Source organism: Podarcis muralis, chromosome 9, assembly GCF_964188315.1.
Source record: "Podarcis muralis chromosome 9, rPodMur119.hap1.1, whole genome shotgun sequence".
NCBI lineage: Eukaryota > Metazoa > Chordata > Lepidosauria > Squamata > Lacertidae > Podarcis > Podarcis muralis.
In genome coordinates this window covers 10,173,055-10,194,077 of record NC_135663.1, presented here as the reverse complement: position 1 = coordinate 10,194,077, position 21,023 = coordinate 10,173,055, and the positions used below count along the sequence as shown (strand labels likewise).

Here is a 21,023-nt window from a genome sequence, read left to right as displayed (position 1 = left end):
ACTACTATACCACACTCCCTCCCGGCCGTGCCCCAGAAGTAATTTGATGTAGCTCCAGTACTTCCAAGGAATTATGCTAGCTTTATGCCTGTTAGAGATGTCGAACACACAGTGTGGAACCAGCAGCGTTTAGTCCCAATAAAATGACTGTGGAGATAATGAAAGACAATATTTATTGTGACAACATGTAGGGTAGGGGCTGAAGATGGGGGGGCGGGGCGGAATTCTATAAACTGCAAGAAATTATGGGGAGGAAATAGTAGGAGATTATTCTGCTAATACAGATAAAGACATATTTTTAATTTCAAGCATGCAGGGCAATGTGGGTATGTCTCTACACCACAGACTTCATACGGCTATTTCCCTCAACCAAGAAGAGACCTGTACTTCTGTAAGGGGCATTTGGAATCCCTAGGGATGGACAAATGTGTCCATTTTCGTTTTCTCCAATTCTCATTTTTGCAATCTGAAGTTCATTTCTGCACAAGTCCACACCAGTTTGCAATTTTTAAAAAAGAATCCTCATAAAGCAAATTGGATTTCTGAGCGAAGTCCTCCAACTGTACATGTTTTCTTTTAATCCAGATTCTTTTCAACCCAGTTTCTCCAAAGCAATTTCCCAAGCATAATTTTGTGTGCTCTTTTCACTAAAACGTACATTTACATGTAGATTTTAGCACAGGCCGTCCATTTCTGCACGCGTCATTTGGCTGGTGAACTGCACTGCGTGATTTGCAAATTCTGAAGGGGAGCTTTTTTCGGTTCACGTTATGGAAAATGTGAATTGGGGGAGTTTGCCTTTAGGTGAGAACCGTATCGATTTTCTCCAACCCAAAGGATCCCTAATGGTGAACCCTCACCGAACTACAGTTCCCAGGATCCCTTGAGGGAAGCTGTAACTGGTACTATGAAGCCGAGATAAGTCTCTGTGGTGGCGTAGATCTGCCCCACCATGCTCTGCACGATGATTCAGCTCTATGATCTAATCAGCATAGCAGGATTCAGGAGTCAAGGCTGTCTGGATGACCTCCGTCTTCCCACCGTTCGAGAACAGGCAAGAGGCTGTGTAGCACTTATTTCTGTCGTAGGTGTAGCAGGGTTGGTCGGGGTCGTTGCACATACTGCTCTCCCCAGGCGCAGGGTGGTCGTTCGTGGCCTCGCCGTCTGCTGCAGCACATTTATCACAGCTAGAAGACAGGTGGCAGAGGAGGAGAAAAGTTAGCCAACAGATCCATACAAAGAGATTCCACAGGAGGAATAGTCAATGCTCTGCCTTCCAGCATAGCTGTCAACTTACAGATTTGAAAATAAGGGACCAGGAGCCTCGAAAATAAGGGATCAGCAGCCAAAGTAAGGGATTTTCCGAACACAGGTATGTTCAACTTCTGAGCCCCTCCGAGCCAAAGGCAGAAAGCCCAGCCAGCAGCCAAACGAAGCCTCAAGCGGTGGTTCCCACAGCGCAGCAACACGGCAAAGGGGATGCAGCAAGGAAAACCACCGTCACCTCTCCGCTGGGAAGCGCTGAGCAAAGGCGAGTCCCCAGGCAACACGGCTGATTTGATTGGCACAAGGCATGCAAGCTCCACCCCCCAGTCATTCTTAGACTCCTTATTGGGTGAGCAACGCAGCCAAGCAACACAGTTGGAGCCTCCCTCCTCCCTGGCCGGCAGGGAGTGAGGGAGAGAAGCTGCTTCCTTCGAAACCCGGGAAATTTAAGGGACATCATCAATAAGGGACAGCAGCGGGACACAGCACTGGGATAAGGGACTTTCCTGCCAAATAAGGGACAGTTGACAGCTATGCCTTCCAGTTGTTGTTGGACTACAACTCCCATCAACCCCTGCAAGAGCAGACACACCCATGCATGCTGCCCAAATCTGCTTTGGAGGATAGGTAGGGGGGGACCCTCTAAAATAGCCTTTCTCAACCTGTGGGTCCCCAGATGTTGTTGGACTACAACTCCCATCACCCCTAGCTAGCAAGGCCAAAGCTCAGGGGTGATGGGAGTTGTAGTCCAACAACATCTGGGGACCCACAGGTTGAGAACCGCTGCTCTAGAACATGCTTAGGAGGTGGGGGAAGCTCTGTTGTGCAAGTATAAATCCTTGTGCCCATGGGACGCATTAACTCAGGGTTCCCCAGACTTGGGTCTCCAGCTGTTTTTTATTGACTGGTTGGTTGGTTGATTGATTAGATTTATATACCACCCTATATTTCGGGTGGTTCACAGAATAAAATCAAGATAAGGTAAAGGTAAAGGGACCCCTGATCATTAGGTCCAGTCGGGACTGACTCTGGGGTTGCGGCACTCATCTCACTTTATTGGCTGAGGGAATCGGCGTACAGCTTCCGGGTCATGTGGCCAGCATGACTAAGCTGCTTCTGGCGAACCAGAGCAGCGCACGGAAACGCCATTTACCTTCCCGCCGGAGCAGTACCTATTTATCTACTTGCACTTTGACGTACTTTCGAACTGCTAGGTTGGCAGGAGCAGGGACCGAGCAATGGGAGCTCACCCCGTTGCGGGGATTCAAACCACCGACTTTCTGATTGGCAAGTTCTAGGCTCTGTGGTTTAACCCACAGTGCCACCCGCGTCCCTATAATCAAGATATAAAACCACAAAATACATAATAAAAATAAAAACAGCAACCCATAGCCCCCGCCCCACAGAAACACATTTTAAAAGGGCAAAGGATGTAAATCAGATCAACCAAAGGCCTAGTTAAAAAGGAACGTTTTTGCCTGGCGTTTAAAGGTGTATAATGAAGGCGCCAAGCAAACTTCCCTGGGGAGAGCATTCCACAGATGGGGGCCACTGCAGAGAAGGCCTGTTCTCATGTTGCCACCCTCCGGACCTCTTGAAGAGGAGGCGCACGAAGGAGGGCCTCAGAAGGTGAGGTTCATATGGAAAGAGGCGGTCTTTGAGGTATTGCAGTCCTGGGCCGTTTAAGGCTTTATAGGTCAAAACCAGCGCTTTGAATTGGACCCAGAAACTAATTGGTAGCCAGTGCAGTCGGCTGGGAGTTTTTGGACTACAACTCCCATCATCCCTAGCTAGGAGGATCAGTGGTCAGGGATGATGTGAATTGTAGTCTGAAAAACAGCTGGAAATCCAAGTTTGGGAAACCCTGCATTGATGGATTCTGCCCTTTCTGCCCAAGGCAAGTGTGGGAGGTGTGTCCAGGGCTGATGGAAAGGGCTACTTAGTGCTACATTCTGGATATGACCCAAAGCCAATATAGCTGAGTTGGCGCAAGGCACAGTTGGTGCCATCTCAGTTATATGCTTTGTTGCAATATAATACACTTTACAGTGGCCTCAACTCTTTTAGCGCTACTTAAGCTTATTGAGATAAGTGCAATCAAGGGAAGCCCTTACAGCTTGGAGAAGTTGTAGACAAATTTGGTTCTCACTGGCGAGGTGGGGTCAGAGATGTTCTCTCTGGTCATCAGGGGAACTCTGGAGAAGGCAAAGAGGAAGAGAAAGTTACAAGCCAGATTGTTCAAATGAAATGCAGGAATGGAAACACAACCGTCATTGCTGCGGACTGACAAGTTCTCTCCCCTTGTGGCCGTGGCAAGATAAAAACACTAGCAAGGGTCACAGAAAGATGGAGGGCACAAGGAGAAGGGGACAACAGAGGACAAGATGGTTGGACAGTGTTCTCGAAGCTACCAGCATGAGTTTGACCAAACTGCGGGAGGCAGTGCCTGGCGTGCTCTGCTCCATGAAGAGTCAGACACGACTAAACGACTAAACAACAACAACAACAACAACAATCAGTGAGCCCGTGCAGATGAGTGAGCTCTCTCTCTCTCTGCAGCAGCTTTGTCATCTGTATGATGTTGTCAAGCCATTGGAAGGGTTTTATGGCTGCTGATAGCAGAGGTCAAGTGCAGTACAGGCATTTCTCCACTTACACGTTACAGTGTGGTGCCGGGAAATAAATAAATCTGTTTAAATGGCAAATGGGGAGTGGAAAAAGCAGGAAAACTGCAAAAATGGTGGGGAAAGAGTTGGCTAATGGCTAGCAATTCCAGGAGGGAGCCTTTGCACTGACCTCTGAGGCCTGTGGAGAGTTGGAGCTTGAGAAAGGAGGCTGTTCACAGGCTTTAAAGATTGTGTTCCCCACTATACACAATTTCATGTATATGTGTGGTACCCAGCAATGTAACCCCCATGTAAATGGGGAGATGCCTGTAGTTGAATGTGTAGTGAGAGGGTCTTCTCTCAGAGTCGAAGGAGGATTGGATGTGAGGAACCACCAGAGAGTCTTCTGGCATCTTGGGAGTTCACCCACCACAAATCTGTTGGCGCCACAAGACTTTTCATGGTTTTCGTTGCAAAAAGACTTAACTGGGCTACACCTGTGAAACTGACAAAGTGATTGAGGTGGCGGAAGAGGGAGATCCTAGAGGGCTGTACAGTATTGGTGTCCTGCTTGCTCTTTCATCTTCACCACAGAAGCTGCTTGAAGAGGAAGAGTGAGATAATCCCGCTCCCCAAATTATAGAAAGGCTATGCAGCATTTATTCCGTCCCATTCGGGGGTTATGGCTTTGACTGTTGTGCATATGCCTCAGGAAAAGGAGAAACTTTATACGAAGTACCACTTACATGATGCGGATGTTTCTCTCCAGTACTTCCTCTTGTGGGTTGTCTTTGGAAGGGACGAATTTCGATGTCACCTTCACACACTGGCACTTGTTATCAACCAGGACCTTCTCTTCATCTTCATCCAGCCCATAATAAGCTGCCCATAAAACACAAGGTTTTTTAGACTGAGGAAGAAAAACGAGAACATTCCCTGGTGCCGATCTGCCAGGTGTTTAGGGCGCACCTCTTTTATCACATCCCGGAAAAAACGACGACAACGTAATAATGAGATGCAAAGGGTGGGTTACTGAGTCATACTGAGATTTGCAGCTGAAAGATCCTGGAAGCCAAATTTAGGCTGCTAGGGAGGAAGATGAAACCCAAGGCTTCAACGTGGCATTTTCAGACTCGGAGGTCTACGTATCTCAAGTTCATTCCTGGGTTATAGGCTTGGGCTGGTTAGGGCTTCTGGGGAGCACCAGGTTGGGAAAGCCTGGACTATCTGATCAATATCTGAATTTATGAAGCTGATTTACGCTGGATCAGAACACTGGTCCAATATTTTTTTATTCCAGCTGGTGACACAGCTCCCCTGGGCATTAATTGTTGCAATGCATCCCCTACTTTTATTATTGCACAATTATACAATTGTGGTATTATAATAAAAGGGGCGCTGCTGTGAGGGGGCATGGCTGCGACTGTCATGAAGAGAAGCTGAACGTTTGACTTTGCCACTGCACTACTTTTGCCACCCACTGCTTGGGGTCCCTGCCTTTTGCCCTACCCAGTCGCAATGGACCTCAGCCTCCCTCCCCTGCTGTCGTCCAGCATAAACAGCACAGGAGCCCTGCCAGAAAAAAGTAGCAATCCTGCACTGGCCACAATCCTCTCCACTACACTTCCTCATTTTCCTACATTACTATGGGTCACCCCTGGGGCCATGCTGGACTCTTTTTCTTTTATCTGTCAGTCTGTATTCCTTCCCTTTCCCATATCTTAACCCCTTAATTCCATCTTACTTTCTGAATTTAATAAGTGGTTTCTACCATGAAGCTGCCATCATCATCATCATCATCATCATCAACTACAACAACTACAACCATTAGAGCAGAGTCGGTAGCAGTGGCGTAGTGTGGGTTGTCAGCACCCGGGGCAAGGCAAGTAATTTGCGCCCCCTAACCCGTGGATTTGCGCCCCCTAACCTGTGGATTTGCCCTAACCCCAGATGTTGCGCCCGGTGTGGCCAGCCCCCCCTGCACCCCCCACGCTACACCACTGGTCGGTAGGGACATTGGCAGGAATGCATGCAAACTCCAAGACATATTAATATTCAAATAATAATAATAATAATAATAATAATAATACATTTTTATTTATACCCCGCCCTTCCTGGTTCAGAAAACCGGGCTCAGGGCAGCTAACAACAAATTTAAAACACTTAATTGATGCAACAAAAAAACAGCATAAAATACAGTATAAAACGTGAATAACAATAAATTCAGAATTCAAAAATCAATTTAGGGGGGAAATCCATCCAATAAACATTAGATGATCACCAGGGCTAGCTGGCTAAATTAGTCCTGTTTGGGCCAGCGAGGAGACCAGGGGAGAATTATAGAAAGCAATGGACTTCTGGTTCGGAGGGATCACTCAAGCCAACCCCAAAAACAGAAAAAATGGGTACTTTAGCATTACTGAACACCTGGTGATCCCCATTTCAAAACACAGCTCTGACATTGTAAGTATATCTAATGCACATTGTAGATTACCATAACCCTGATTTCAGAGCAGCCCAGTAGGATAAAACAAGCATCCTTTTTACTTTTAAAATTTTCAATCTAGATACAGTACCACCTTCTAGGTAAGAATTTTAGAGCCAATTAAAATAGTGACAATTCTTCCTGGCACAAAAGCACTTTCTTTGCTTAAAACATTGTATCTGAGTTGCTTTCAGTGGGCAAATGTTGCATACCTGTTCCAAGAACAGCTCCCCAAAAGACAGCCAGGGTTCCACAGAGGATCCAGTAGTTCTTCATTCTCTCTGCCTGCCTTCAAACACTCTCAGAGTTGTGCCTCTCTGCCAAAAAGCAGTCTGTGTGGCGGTGGCAGCCTGAGTTTCCTAAAAACGCCTGCCTAGATTGCAATCAAGTTGTGCTAACGGTGGTGCAAAGCACATCTGGACAGAATGAAACCACAAACTAATGGTGGTTTACTAATCAGGGAGGAAAACCCCGTTCTTCGAAAACTCTACTGGTGGGCAAGATTACAACATTTCTCTCTCTCTCTTTTTGAACTTGGGTTTGCAATACACATATAAACATAAAACACACATATGCAGGGAGATTAGAGAACTAAAACGGATTAGACTGCAAGAGTATTCTAAGAAGTGCGATGCTTAGGTTGTTTGCCTCTGGGTTAAGAAACTATCAATAAAATATTATTGTCTGGCAGTGATCTGATGTCACAAATGCTTCTGAGAAGGTGATGCTGTGTGGTATAGAATGAATTTGGCTTCACTCAACTCCTGGCAGACTAAATATTTTATATCAGGGTTAGGGAATCTCAGGCCTGAGGGCCAAATGTCTGGCCCCTGGGACACTTTGTCCGGCCCCTGAGAGTCTCTCCAAGCCACACCCTCTCCCCAGCCATACCCTTCACCAGCCTCTCTTTAGCATTTTTGGATTATTTATTCGCCTGGGGATTTTAAGTTTTGTAACCAGAATCACAACCTTGACACAAGATGACACAACCTTGATATCAGAAAGTGAGGAAGAATTAAAGAACCTCTTAATGAGGGTGAAAGAGGAGAGCGCAAAATATGGTCTGAAGCTCAACATCAAAAAAACGAAGATCATGGCCACTGGGCCTCCTGGCAAGTAGAAGGGGAAGAAATGGAGGCAGTGAGAGATTTTACTTTCTTGGGCTCCAGGATCACTGCAGATGGTGACAGCAGCCACGAAATTAAAAGACGCCTGCTTCTTGGGAGAAGGGCAATGACAGGCCTAGACAGCATCTTAAAAAGCAGAGACATCACCTTGCCAACAAAGGTCCATATAGTTAAAGCTATGGTTTTCCCAGTAGTGATGTATGGAAGTGAAAGCTGGACCATAAAGAAGGCTGATCGCCAAAGAATTGATGCTTTTGAATTATGGTGCTGGAGGAGACTCTTGAGAGTCCCATGGACTGCAAGAAGATCAAACCTATCCATTCTGAAGGAAATCAGCCCTGAGTTCTCACTGGAAGGACAGATCCTGAAGCTGAGGCTCCAAGACTTTGGCCACCTCATGAGAAGACTCCCTAGAAAAGACCCTGATGTTGGGAAAGATGGAGGGCACAAGGAGAAGGGGACGACAGAGGACGAGATGGTTGGATAGTGTTCATGAAGCTACCAGCATGAGTTTGACCAAACTGTGGGAGGCAGTGGAAGACAGGAGTGCCTGGCGTGCTCTGGTCCAGGGGGTCACGAAGAGTCGGACACGACTAAACGACTAAACAACAACAACAACAAACCAGAATCAGGCTGCTAATTTAGGATTCCCCCCCCCCACCTCACTGGGACTCTTTTCCTGTTGGCAGAGTCAGCAATGTTTGGCATCTTATCCCAGCAGCAAACTATTGGAACAGGCCTTGACGGCTGTGTTACTGTTAACTTCGGATTCTCTGCAGCTCACCTTAGCCACAATCCACATCTATCCTGAAGTTTCTTGAGAAATTCTCCTGCCTGATGCTTTCCCCCTCAAACCAGCTCATGTCTAATTTATAAACATAAGCCACATTCACTTGGCAGTTAAGCTGCATATTTGAGCAGACGACAGGTTCATGGATAGGTGTTCAGGGTGTGTGTGTTGCAGACATGGGGAAACTAAATAGGAAATGTACATTGGGCATAAGGCATCCCCTCTCTGGTATGTACAGCAACATGCAAATGCAACTTGAAACTCATGCGGTGGCGGGACTGCTCATGTGTAGGGACCCTAAAAGGTGGGGATGTTTTACACCCCAAAGTTCACATTCTTTCAGAGCCAAACATTCCTTGGTTTGGCCAAAGGCAAAACTAGGAACAGGCAAGACTCTAACCTTTGTGGAAAAAGGCAGAAGTCCCAGCAAAGGAAGAATGGATACAATAACTTATGGAACATGCAGAAATGACAAAACTTACCGGAAGAATAAGAAATCAAGATAACCTATATATATATATATATATATATATATATATATATATATATACACACACACACACACACACACACACACTGGTACCTTGGTTTAAAAACAGCTTAGCTTATGAACAACTTGGATTAAGAATGCTGCAAACCAGGAAATAGGTGTTTTGGTTTGTGAACTTTGCCTTGGAATAAGAACGTTTCACTTCCTGTTGAGTGTGTTCCATTTGGAAATTGAGTCCCCCGCTGCTATGGGAAAGCATGCCTTGGTTTAAGAACAGACAGAATCAGAATTCAAAATGACCTTAACAGATTGGAGAAGCTAACAAAATGAATTTCAATAGGTACAAATGTAAGGTTCTGCATTTAGGCAGAAAGAACCAGATGCACAAATATAGGATGGGGGACACCTGGCTTACTAGCAGTACATGTGAAAAGGATCTAGGGGTCTTGGTGGACCACAAGCTTAACACGAGTCAACAGTGTGGTGCAGCAGCAAAAAAGCTAATGCTATTCTAGACTGCATCAACAGAAGTATAGTGTCCAGATCAAGGGAAATAATAGTACCACTCTATTCTGAGGGGACGTGGGTGGCGCTGTGGGTTAAAGCCTCAGCGCCTAGGACTTGCCGATCGAAAGGTCGGCGGTTCAAATCCCCACGGCGGGGTGCGCTCCCGTCGTTCGGTCCCAGCGCCTGCCAACTTAGCAGTTCGAAAGCACCTTCGGGTGCAAGTAGATAAATAGGGACCGCTTACTAGCGGGAAGGTAAACAGCGTTTCCGTGTGCGGCTCTGGCTCGCCAGATGCAGCTTGTCACGCTGGCCACGTGACCCGGAAGTGTCTCCGGACAGCACTGGCTCCCAGCCTATAGAGTGAGATGAGCGCACAACCCTAGAGTCTGGCAAGACTGGCCCGTACGGGCAGGGGTATCTTTACTTTTACCTATTCTGACTTGGTCAGACCACACTTGGAATATTGTGCCCAATTCTGGACACCACAGTTTAAGAAGGATGTTGACAAGCTGGAACATATGCAGAAAAGGGCAACCAAGATGATCAAGGGTTGGAAACTAAGCTTTATGAAGAGCGCTTGAAGGAGCTGGGTATGTTTAGCCTGGAAAAGAGGAGACTGAGAGGAGATATGATAAACATCTTCAAATACCTCAAGGGCTGTCACATGGTGGAGAGAACATGCTTGTTTTCTCCTGCTCTGGAGGGTAGGACTTGAACCAATGGCTTCAAGTTGCAAGAAAGGAGATTCTAACTAAACATTTGGAAAAACTTTCTGACAGTAAGAGCTGTTTAGCAGTGGAACAGTCTCCCATGAGAGGTTGTGGACTCTCCGTCCTTGGAGGTTTTTAAACAGAGGTTGGATAGCCATTTGTCATGGATGCTTGAGCTGAGATTCCTGCATTGCAGGGGGTTGGAATAGATGACCCTTGGGTTCCCTTCCAGCTCTAAGATTCTGTGATTCTATATACAGTATTTTTACATTATGCGGGTCCTAACTTCAGTTTAATTCTGCCCCCAAACTCAAGATCCACACCTTCAAACCAGCAAACTCATGTGCCTGAAAGAGTAAAGTTATTTTACTGAAGTCACTTGCCTCTAGATCACATGGCTCTTTGCTTTCCACAGTCCAGCTGCAGAGCTCCTTATACCAGCCTCTGTGCACATGGTTAAAAATACACACCTTATGACCACAGGAAGAGTTTCAGTTACTTTTTCAGTCACCAAGTACATGATGACAAAACCGGTAGGTGAAAATCAATAACAGGAAAAAGTTACAAAGGTAGTTGATTCACTCTCTGGACTTAATTTATCCAAGGGTTCCCCTGATTTGTGTGTCAGGACTCACACCTACTATGTCAATAGAATTAACTGTAACTTATTTCATGAGGAGGACAATGCCTCGGGCTTGAAGCATGTGTAGAGTGCCCATTGATCACCAGTGAGTAACCACAGCCTGTCCCAAAGCATCTTGCATTATGGGGTTGGCAGGAGTCCTATGTCAGGTGTAATGGTTAGAGTATTCTAAGAAGTGGCCTGCAGAGGTCATTTGACCGGCCCATGAACCGCCCCCGAAATGAGCTGCCCACTCACCTGCTGCACTAAATCAGTGCAGCACAGCACGGGGACTCGCTTCTGTGGCGCTGTAAATTGCGTCTGTGCATGCGCAGACACTGAAAATCGCGGGTGTGCACATGCAGATGTCAAAAATCGCAGGTGCGCCTCATGCATGCATGAGATCCGGCCCACAGAGGGATCTCTGCGGGACCGATCCAGCCCAGGCAAGATGAACCTTGCTGACCCCTGGGTTCGAGTTTCAGACCAGGGCGTGGGAGACGAGGGTTCAAATCTCTGCTCAGCCATGAAGCTCCCTGGGTGACTTTCGGCTAGTCACTACATCTCAGCGTAACCTGCCTCAGAGGGTTGTCGTGGGGATTAAGCAAGGAGGATGGAGAACCACGTATGCCACCTTGAGCGCCTTCAAATAAAAAGATATGCCAATTCACATTTTAATGAAGCTATTGAATTATATACATGGTATCTGAAGATTTAAGCATCTTTACTTGGTTAAACGCCCTAATAGTTGCATTTCCTTTCCTTCAGAGAGCTGCAACTCTAAATTCCAGTTCAACTGGCCCTGCTGCACCTGCTCTGTGGTTTTCTTAAGAAGAAACTGGCACCTGCACTTATTTTGCATAGAACGGCTCTTGGGTTTGGTATCGGTCAGCCTGCTTGTTTCAGAGGCAAGAGTTCTTTTCAGCACCATTACTTCACTCTGAGTGATTACAATGCCTTGATGATGTACAGAGGGCACTAAGAAACAGCAGTCCAGCCTGGCAGAACATACTGACTGTGGTAACTTAAGGTGGAAGGATAGCCTGAAAAGCAGCTTGAAAGCCTCCACAAGTAGATAAAAAAGGGAACCGTACCAGAAGCACAACTGGAAAGGTGGGAGGAACTGGTTGTATTTAACTTGGAGAAGACAGAGGAGGGACATGACAGCACTTCAAATTCCTGAAAGGCTGACACTTAGGTCAAATACACTTTGGGACACAGCTTTCCAAATTGTGTGTCATGACACATTAGTGTGTTGGCTGCAGTGTGTAGGTGTGTCATTGAAAGGGGCTAGTTTAACCTCTGGTTTGGGAATAAAACTGAATGACTGTGTTGCAAAATGATGAATGTCTAAAAAGTGTGTCACCAGCATGAAAAGCTTGGAAAGCTCTGCTTTAGCACCTTAAAGCGCAGCAAGGCCGCCCCTTCCCAGATTTCATCACTCAAAGCACGATTGCTTTTTCCACACCTGCAACCTTTCCAACTCCTGTTCACAAAACTGTCATCTGGGCATACGCAACAGTTGTCTCAAGTGCACACACCTCAGCTTAACTGCAAATTGAATGTGGCTGACATTTTTCAAATTGGATGGAGAAATGCACTGAACAGCAGGATTTCTCAAGAATTACAGGACAGCTATGGGATTGTGGCTAACATCACATGTACATGGTTTCAAACACCAGTGATGGGAGTACACTGGAGCCAGAGTAAAGGGTGATGCACACACAGTCATAGAAGAGTGCAAAAAATTGTTTTCTGGTGCCCTAGAAGACACTACTATATCTCATGGACTTAAGCTATAGGCAGGTAGGTGTCATTTCAATATTAGGAGGAAACCACTTGACAGTAAGAGTAGGTTAACAAAAGAACCCGTTACTTAGAGGGGTGGTGGGATCACCCATGCTGGAAGTCTTTAAGCAGAGTCTGGACAGGAAAAGTCATCTGTTAGGGGAAAGCCTTCTTGCATCAAGCAGGTTAGACTAAACCAGTGGTTCCCAATTAGCTAAGAACTGCAGACCTTTTTTTCAAAAGTGAAGCCATGGACTTGCTACTTTTGAAAAACTTGATATCTCTATGGTAGTTTTTGTTATGTGAATGGTGCCACGGACTCTGCACCAATTCTTGCCTATTAACACCCTCCTATGTCATTTGGGGCTGTGGTGTTTACTCAGTTAACCAGTGATCAAAAGCCTTTTAATGGCCTAAAAACGTGCTTGCAAAACTCATGGAAGTGTTTATTGAACTTACAAGAACTGTAGGTGGAAGGTGTCCTCTCAGAAAAAGCACCCTGTCTTCTACATTAATTACTAAGGCAGTCCCTGCTGTCGCAGGTACATGAATTATCTAGAAACGAAAAAAGAATTTTCATTTCCATACAAGCCAATTGTTTTTATTAATATGCAAATTAGTTTGGATTTAATATATTACCAGCAGCACAAGCCTATGTAGGCCTACTCGGAAGTATATTCCATGTATAGACTTGTATAGGGTTGCAGACTTTGCTTAAACTGGTCTATTTATCGATTCTGTTAATCCATTGGCAGTCCTGAAGATGTAAAAATGTCAAGACTTGCCTTTCTGGATTAATCAAAGACCCATGAAGCCCAGGATTTTGTTTCTGATGGCAACTAGCAGATTATTCTGGGGAAATTCGCATGTGGCGGTCCATCTTTTGATATTCCAATGTACGCTTCAGTAACTGAAGGCCAGCATCCACTGTTCAGTAACAGTGGCCAGCATCCATCAATTAACCTACCTTCTATGGCAGGAGCTGCTAATGTGTGGTACCCTCCAGATGTTGTTGGACTCAAACTCCCATAATCCCTGACCATTAGCCATTCCGGCTGAGGCTGATGGGAAATGGGAGTCCAACATCTAGAAGGCATCATGTTAGCTGCTTCCACCCTAACATATATTTTATCCTTTAGAAAAGCTAAAAGTCGGCATCTGTCTCCATCTTGTGGCAACGAAATGATCTCACAACGTGAGCAGCAACACCATTGCTTGTTCTGAATCAGGTTTCATCTAGACTAGAGAACCCAGGTCCTAGCAGTGTGAGCAGGGAGAGAACAACAACATTGTCATTTCACACTTTCCACCACTCCTTCGGTTGCTAAAGCAGGGTGTCTGTGTGAGAAGCCTCAGGGAAAAAATCCAGGAGGTCTGTTCTTTCTTTCTTTAAGGGAAGGGCCACCATAGCTCAGCGGCTGCCTTGCAAGCAGACAACACCAGATTTAGGGTGGTGTGGAGCAGACAGGGAGCACAATACTTATATTTATACGGGTACCTAGAAGACCCATTTAAAAAGCAGCTGTACCAAAATGAAATATTGTGGAAAGTAAATATTTAGGGGGAAGGGGCGCCCAATCTTGGTCTTGTTCAGGGAGCCATATTACCAAACCCCACCCCTGATGTAGCTGATTCCCAGGTTCGGTCCCTGCAGGGTGAGTTGCGAGGCTGCTGCCTAGAAAGCCGCTGCCAGTCAGTGTAGACAACACTAACCCAGATGGACCAAAAGTCTGACTCAGCATAAAGCAGATTCCTAAGGAGAAATAAATAGACATCTATCTGTCTATCGAGCTGAGTGAACAGTGCATTGCTATTAACTGGGATCGATTAATATGTATCTTGGACCTGTGTGGATGCTCGTTCTATTAAATGGAAGCAGCGGAAGAGGCTGAGATACACCCGCTTAGCACTCCATTACGCCGCACGCTTTACGTCGGCCACGTGTCCCCCTGCGGTTCTCGCATGCGCACTTCATCGGCCGAACGCCCCGCCTCGCCTCCGGCGCGCACCCTCCCCATCACCTCTCTATGCTTCTTACCGAAACCAGAGCGTCCACAAGTGAGGCGGAAGGTATAAAGCAGGGCGCATCAACCGACCGGAAGTAGAATTTACTCGCTTACTCCAGGCAGGAAGTAAAGCACCTCGAAAGGAAGGTCGCTGTACAGTTTGGGATATACTGGAGACGCATAGATTAAGGACGGCAAGCGTCAGACTTACGGCCGCCGGTTATTTCCTGAACAAGGAAATGACAATTGGGAATTAGTTAGGTGGAGGCGGGGGCTTACCCGTTTCTTGTGAGCCGGAAGTGAAAGCCTGTTTCCAGGGTCACCGACCTTCGACCCGGAAGTAGTGTTGTGCGTTGGCGGCCGCACAGCAGCAATACTGCACGCTTGTTTGCCGACTGCCGATCCGTCCTCACTGCCGGCAACATGGGGAAGCCACGGCGGAGAATAGCCCCGGGCCTGAGGGCCTCGCAGCCGCGGGAGGAAAAGATGGAGGAGCCGGAGCCGGGAGCCCCGATCTTCACGGAGGAGGCAGACGATTTCCACCAGCGGCGTCTGGAGGAGGCAGTGCTGGCGGCGCTGGGCAGCGAGGAGGAGGAGGAGGAGGAAGATGGCGAGGAGGAGGTCTTGGGACTAGAGCTCTCTGAGGAGAGTGAGACGGAGGAGGATGGAGAAGATGAGGGCGCGGACGACGACGAGGATGGAGGCGAAGGCGAGCCCCTGGATATGGACAGCGACCTGGAGGAGCAGCGGGGCGGCAGCGGAGACCTCGGCCTCCCCCATGAGTTCGCCTGGGGCCAGCGGAAACAGCTCTATTACGGCACCGACTACGGCAAGGCTGCGGCTCGCTCCAAAGCAGCCAAGCAGAGCCAGGAGGAAGCCGAAGCCGAGGAGCTGGAGGAAGAGGAGGAGGCCCAAGCCATTCAGAAAAGGCTGGTGCAGAATCTGGGGGAGGATGATTACGGCCTGGACCTGATAGAGGCCTACGCTGCGGCAGCCCAGGAGCCAGGTCGAAAAGAGTCCGGGTCGAAAATTGCCAAGGACTTGCAGTCTCTCTCTAAAAAAGAGAAGTTGAAGCTGTTGAAAAAGGAATCCCCGGAGTTGCTGGAGCTGATTCAGGACTTTGAAGCCAAGTTAACTGAGCTCAGAGATGAACTGGAGCCGCTCATGCAAATGGTAAAAGATGGGGTCATCCCAGAGGGAAAGGGCAGCCAGTATTTACAGACCAAATACCATCTCTATTTGAACTATTGCTGCAACATTAGTTTTTACTTGGTGCTGAAAGCCAAAAGGATTCCAGTTCACGGTCACCCCGTCATTGAAAGACTTGTAAGTTACAGAAATTTAATAAATGATTTGGCGACTGTGGACCAAAAACTGTCACCGGAGATTCGCCTGCTCCTTAATGAATTCCATAGTAGTGATGCTGGTGATGTGGAAGGTAGGAAGAAGCTTATCGTGCCTGCTAGAAAGCCTGTTAATAAAATCAAACCTAAAGCTGTTGGTGAGCTTTCTAATGATAATGATCCTGAAGAACCTACAGATGATTCAGATTTGGATGAGGAGGCTGCCCTGAATTATTATAAGGAGATGGAAAAAAAGATAAAGCTTAAGAAAAAGAGGAAACGAGAAGAAACAGAATGTGTGGAAGACCTGATTATGGAAGAGGAAGCAGGAGATCAAAAGAGAGGCGCAACATACCAGATTGTCAAGAATAAAGGCCTCACACCCAGAAGGAAAAAGATTGATCGTAACCCAAGAGTCAAGCACCGTGAGAAATTCAGACGTGCCAAGATTCGTAGGAAGGGGCAGGTTCGTGAGGTCCGAAGAGAAGAACAAAGATACGGAGGCGAACTGTCTGGCATTCGTGCTGGAGTTAAGAAAAGTGTTAAGCTTAAGTGATTCTCTTTGTATAATTCTTTTTTTACTCGCTGAAGGCAGTGAATGTGAGCTCAATAAATGTTCATTTTTGGGGTAAATAAAGGCAATATGTATTTATTTTAACATGGAGAAAGCAGCATTGTTCATAGTATGCAAAGTTCAGGGCAACTGCCTTTCCCAGTTGTTTCATTTGTCCAGCAGCTCATCTTTGTGGTCATCCGCAGTAACCAGGCACTGTGTTTAAATGTAAATCCCAATCACTGCATTGAGAACATAGCAGGTCAACAATCCTCTCACCTTCCACCACTTTTTGACCTGCTGGGTTGCATTTCTGTGCACTTTTGACTTTCAGTAACTGCATTGAGCTCAATGGGAATTCTTAGTTAATATGCCCAGGATTGAGTTCCAGATACTTTGGCCTGACCCAATAAGGCTCTCCTTAGTTCTTAAGGGACCCAAGGAATATTTAATCTGCATTAAGCTATCTTGAGCATACACTTAGGGCTAGGCTGATCAGATCCAATGCGAAAGTGGAGACGGTCTTGTATGTTGTGAATGATAAGAGCTTTGGCAGGTAAAGCTTCTAATGCATAAGTTTAATTTGCTTCATTCAGATTCACAAAAACTTTCTATATACTTTATATACCTTCTAAGTTACCTGTGTGCTCTACATTAATACAGTATACATATTTGAAGCCACAGTTTAGCATATGGTGCATTGGTAGCTGGGTTGAGTGAAACCAAAACCAATCACTTTTTGATTTTAAAATGTTAGCAGGTATGTTTAACATAATGACTAGAAACCATTCAGAAATGAACTGTGAGGGGATGCCTATTAGTAGTTAATTTTTTAAAAGGGATATTAACCCTGAAGCATAGAGGCACATGCTGTGATGAGTTGTTTTTAGTGGTGGGCACCAACATTGTAATTAACATTGTAATTAAAATTGTGAGGGGTTTAAGGCTACAGAAAATAGTGATTGGAAGTTATTTTACAGAAAAGTAACTTCCGTTGCAGGTGGGGAGAGGTCAGTCTTTTTGTAGAGCAAGCCATGATTTTGAGATGTGGTTTTAAGGACTGACAAGTGGGACAAACTCTTGCAATGTAGAGGACTTTTTTGCTGCAATGCTTTGTGATATTCCATCTACCTTCATCTCTACATCCTGTACCCACAAACAGCACAGTGGTCAGTAATCATGGTTGGTCCTCAGTAGGCTGTTTTTGCACACCTCTTTAGTCCCCCTCCCCCAAATATTATTGCACTTTTGAAAATCTTAGCATTCCCCCAAGCCTATTGAATGGTGTCTTTGGTTTGATACTCATGCTAGGGCATCAGAAATAAGAGTGAACCATGGTGTTTATTTGAAAAGTTTGTAAATTCTCTGTAATGTTTGAGAGATCACTTTGTAAAGGGGATAAAGTGGTGAAATGGAAGATTAGGGCAAGCTTTTTAAACGGGCTGCAGTTTGAGTTTTTATCTTCTACAGGGAAAGTGCCCCTGTGCAGAAATTAGCAAACAGACCATGTCTAGATCATTTGAGGTAAGCAAATATAGACATATTCTTCTGTGTGCATTTACGAGGAGAGGCCATGCTTCACGATGGCTTCTCAATATGCTTGCAGTAAAAGCCAAGCAAGTGTGTTTGATTAAGGAACCATAGGTTTGTATTTCTGCCTAGCCATAAATGGGTGGGGGGGGCAGTCAAGGGGTAGAGTGGGGAAAGGGAACAATACTTTTGGTAGTAATGGCTGGTTAAGAGTTTCAAGCGGGAACCTTTCTGAGCGCTGCCTGGAAATGCCAAGGATTGAACCTCACAGAGCGATCTTGGGCCAGTCAACTCTCTCAGCCTAACCTACCTATCAGGGTTGTTGTGAGGATAAAATGAGGAAGAAAACCATGTACTGTGCCGCCTTGAGATCCTTGGAGGAAAGGTGGGATATAGAAGAAATAAATATTAATAAACCCGAGACCTTCTGCAGGCAAAGCGTGGCATCTACTACTTACCAACTCAAATGCAGTATTTTTAAGAGAGCAGAGAGAAATCAAGTTAATGTGTTACCCAGCCCTTACTAGGCATACAAAAGCAAATTAAATCCGCAAGGTGTGACATCTTCTGTACATGCTCAGGTGGTACAAATTTCCTTTCTAATTGCATCTGGTATGAAAAAAGGCTCAGCCAGAATATAAACTCAAATAGTGCATTTTCCTCAAGGGTTTTAAGCCCTAAATGGTAACGGTAACATGTCAATTACTTTTTTTGTGTGGCAGGGAAATGGGTGAGGGGATATAGTTCATTTTAGTTTAAGGAACTGACAACTGTGGTGGATTCGGAGTGGGAACTGCTTTCAAGTGTCCATTTCCTGGCAGATAGGAGTCAAGAATGAAGCCCACAGTGAACTTTAAGAAGGAATGGGAGAACTTTATACAGTGGTACCTCAGGTATCTCGTGCTCTGGTCCATGGGGTCACGAAGAGTCGGACATGACTAAACGACTAAACAACAACAAACCTCAGGTTAAGTACTTAATTCGTTCCGGAGGTCCGTTCTTAACCTGAAACTGTTCTTAACCTGAAGCACCACTTTAGCTAATGGGGCCTCCTGCTGCTGCTGTACCGCCGGAGCACGATTTCTGTTCGCATCCTGAAGCAAAGTTCTTAAACCGAGGTACTATTTCTGGGTTAGCGGAGTCTGTAACCTGAAGCGTATGTAACCTGAAGCGTATGTAACCCGAGGTACTACTGTAATGTACGGTACTTAAGAGAACACTAAACAACTAAAAACTTTGGCAGGATCTGAGTAACGCATGTAATGTATTAAAAACGAAGGTAAAAATGGACTATTGAAAGAAAAAGAGAAATTAGTGATGGCCGCAGGAAAAGTTTGATAATGGAAACTATGGAGGGGTGGTGGGAAGTCTTAAGGATTCAGGAAATCCTAAATGGGGATGATGCTGATGTTTGAATTCAAATGTAGAATGAAAAATTGAATAATATATATGTTTGTGTAGACACCCACCCACCCCACTGTGGCAAAAACTGACCAGCAAAGTGGTCTCTTTCCACACAGCCACTCAAAGGGCAATAATGGTACACACACACGCCATATTTCAGAGGCGGGAAGGGCACGAACTGACCCCAAAGGGGTCGCCCTTCCTAGGGGGCGGGAAATGTGTCCACTCCTGAGGGAGAAAGGGTCAAAACGGACCCACCCCACCCCCCAAAGTAAAGGGGTCAGAACTGACCCCTACCGAAGTGGCCCCTCTTCTGAGGGAAAAGGAGAGGGGCAAGAACCTTCCCCTCCCTCCCCCCCCCCCCAAAGCGGCGGGAAAGCGCCAGAGCGGAGCCCACAGCGGCCGTGAGGGGAGAAAGAAGAGCCAGGCAAGACGGGGGCGGAGCTCCACGCGAGGCCGGGACGGCCCATCTCAACCTCCGGTCGGCCTGGGCCCAGTCAGGGCTTAGGAAGGGGGCTGGTCTAGGCGGGAGAAGGAGGCGCCGCCGCCGCCGCCGCTTTCTTTCGCCCGCCCTGTGGAAAAAGTTGCCCGCTCACTCTCGCCGCCGTCCAGGAGGAGGAGAAAGAAGGGAGAGAAAAAGAGGGAACCGCCGCCACCCTCAGCCTCTGAGGGAGCATGGAGGGAGCGGGGAAGAGAGAGGCGGGCGACGGCGAGGGGGAAGCGGAGCGCGAGGAGGAGGAGGAGGGCAAAGCCTCCGCCGCCGCCACGGAGGAAGAAGAAGAGGCGCCCCCCGACTCGCCCCCTTTCTTCCTCCTCTACCCGGGCCGTGGAGGCGCCGCCGCGCCGGGCTTGCAGCCCCAGAGCGCCTGGAGAGCCGCCCCGCCGGGCCCTTGCGGGGTCCCCTTGCCCGTCCTGCTCAGCTACATCGGGCCCGAGACCGGGCAGCAGCACCAAGCCGGCGGCGCCCGTGAGTAGTAGGCAACGCCGCTCCTCCCTTCCTGTCCCCCCGGCAGAAGCTGCTGCTGCTGCTGCTGCCGCCCTGGTTTCTCCTCTCTCTGCCCGAACCGCGCCCTGTGTGTCCGCCGCACATGGTGTGCTCGGCTGTCATCCGCCCCCCGACGTTGTGTAATGTTACGGGCAACTCTTGTCCGAGGGAGGGAGGGGAAGCCTCCTCCCTTCGCTTTCCTCCTCCTCCTTTTTCTATTTTTTTGAGGGGGGTGGGCTCCTTTTCCGATACCCCACCCCACGAACAAGGTCCATGGGGTTGTAAAGCAAGCCAGACCATTTAGCACCGACCCCATTCATTCCAGCAGCAGACCATCACCAGCTCACTCCATGCCCAGCGAAAAACATCACCATTATTATTATTATTATTATTATTATTATTATTATTATTATTATTATTGCCCTCCACCCATGGATATCAGGGCGGCTCACAGCATGAAACTACTAAACGCATGCTAAAAACTAGAACAAAGGCAAACCGAACCAAGCCAGCAACCCTCCTTCCCCCTTATTTATGAAACAAGCCTGTTAATCGCCTATCCGACAAAAATAACTGGAGGTTATTGAGATCGATGCAAGCTAAAAAGCATTGCAGTGGGTTGGGCTAGATGACCCTCAGGATCCCTTCCAAGTCTACGTTTTTTCTGAAAAACACACACACGCAAGACCCAACTATGATCCCTCTGCTGTCCTCGCCCCAAGCAACTGTGTGTGAGACTTGCTCTCCAGAAAGTGTGCCTTATCTTGCTAGCTGTGGTTTTTGGTCTTTCCTCAGCCCCCCCCCCAATCAA

General features: G+C 47.0%; 3 protein-coding genes and 1 long non-coding RNA gene across 4 annotated transcripts in view; 2 read left to right on the top strand and 2 right to left on the bottom strand.

The window, feature by feature from the left end:
- Positions 1 to 156: 156 nt before the first annotated feature.
- Positions 157 to 6,773, bottom strand: JCHAIN (joining chain of multimeric IgA and IgM). Its single transcript, XM_028743956.2, has 4 exons — positions 6,570 to 6,773; positions 4,619 to 4,754; positions 3,381 to 3,461; positions 157 to 1,187 (listed from the first exon to the last, which is right to left on the bottom strand). Exons 1-4 carry the CDS (start codon positions 6,631 to 6,633, stop codon positions 983 to 985), a joined length of 486 nt encoding a protein of 161 aa, XP_028599789.2. The 5' UTR covers positions 6,634 to 6,773; the 3' UTR covers positions 157 to 982.
- Positions 6,774 to 8,795: 2,022 nt separating this feature from the next.
- Positions 8,796 to 14,384, bottom strand: LOC144328834 (uncharacterized). The gene is made up of 3 exons (XR_013394121.1): positions 14,237 to 14,384; positions 12,851 to 12,946; positions 8,796 to 10,425 (listed from the first exon to the last, which is right to left on the bottom strand). It is a non-coding gene; the product is annotated as an uncharacterized LOC144328834 (long non-coding RNA).
- Positions 14,385 to 14,476: 92 nt separating this feature from the next.
- On the top strand, positions 14,477 to 17,710 carry UTP3 (UTP3 small subunit processome component). The gene has a single exon (XM_028743955.2). The coding sequence runs from the start codon at positions 14,821 to 14,823 to the stop codon at positions 16,294 to 16,296; it is 1,476 nt and encodes a 491-aa protein (XP_028599788.2). The 5' UTR covers positions 14,477 to 14,820; the 3' UTR covers positions 16,297 to 17,710.
- A 1,916-nt stretch (positions 17,711 to 19,626) lies between these two features.
- The window catches only part of RUFY3 (RUN and FYVE domain containing 3), a 54,697-nt gene continuing 53,300 nt past the window's right edge, over positions 19,627 to 21,023 (top strand). The window contains exon 1 of the mRNA XM_028743957.2: positions 19,627 to 20,194. Within this exon, the coding sequence (XP_028599790.2) occupies positions 19,903 to 20,194 (292 nt within the window). The 5' untranslated portion in view covers positions 19,627 to 19,902. The remainder of the gene's footprint in view (positions 20,195 to 21,023) is intronic.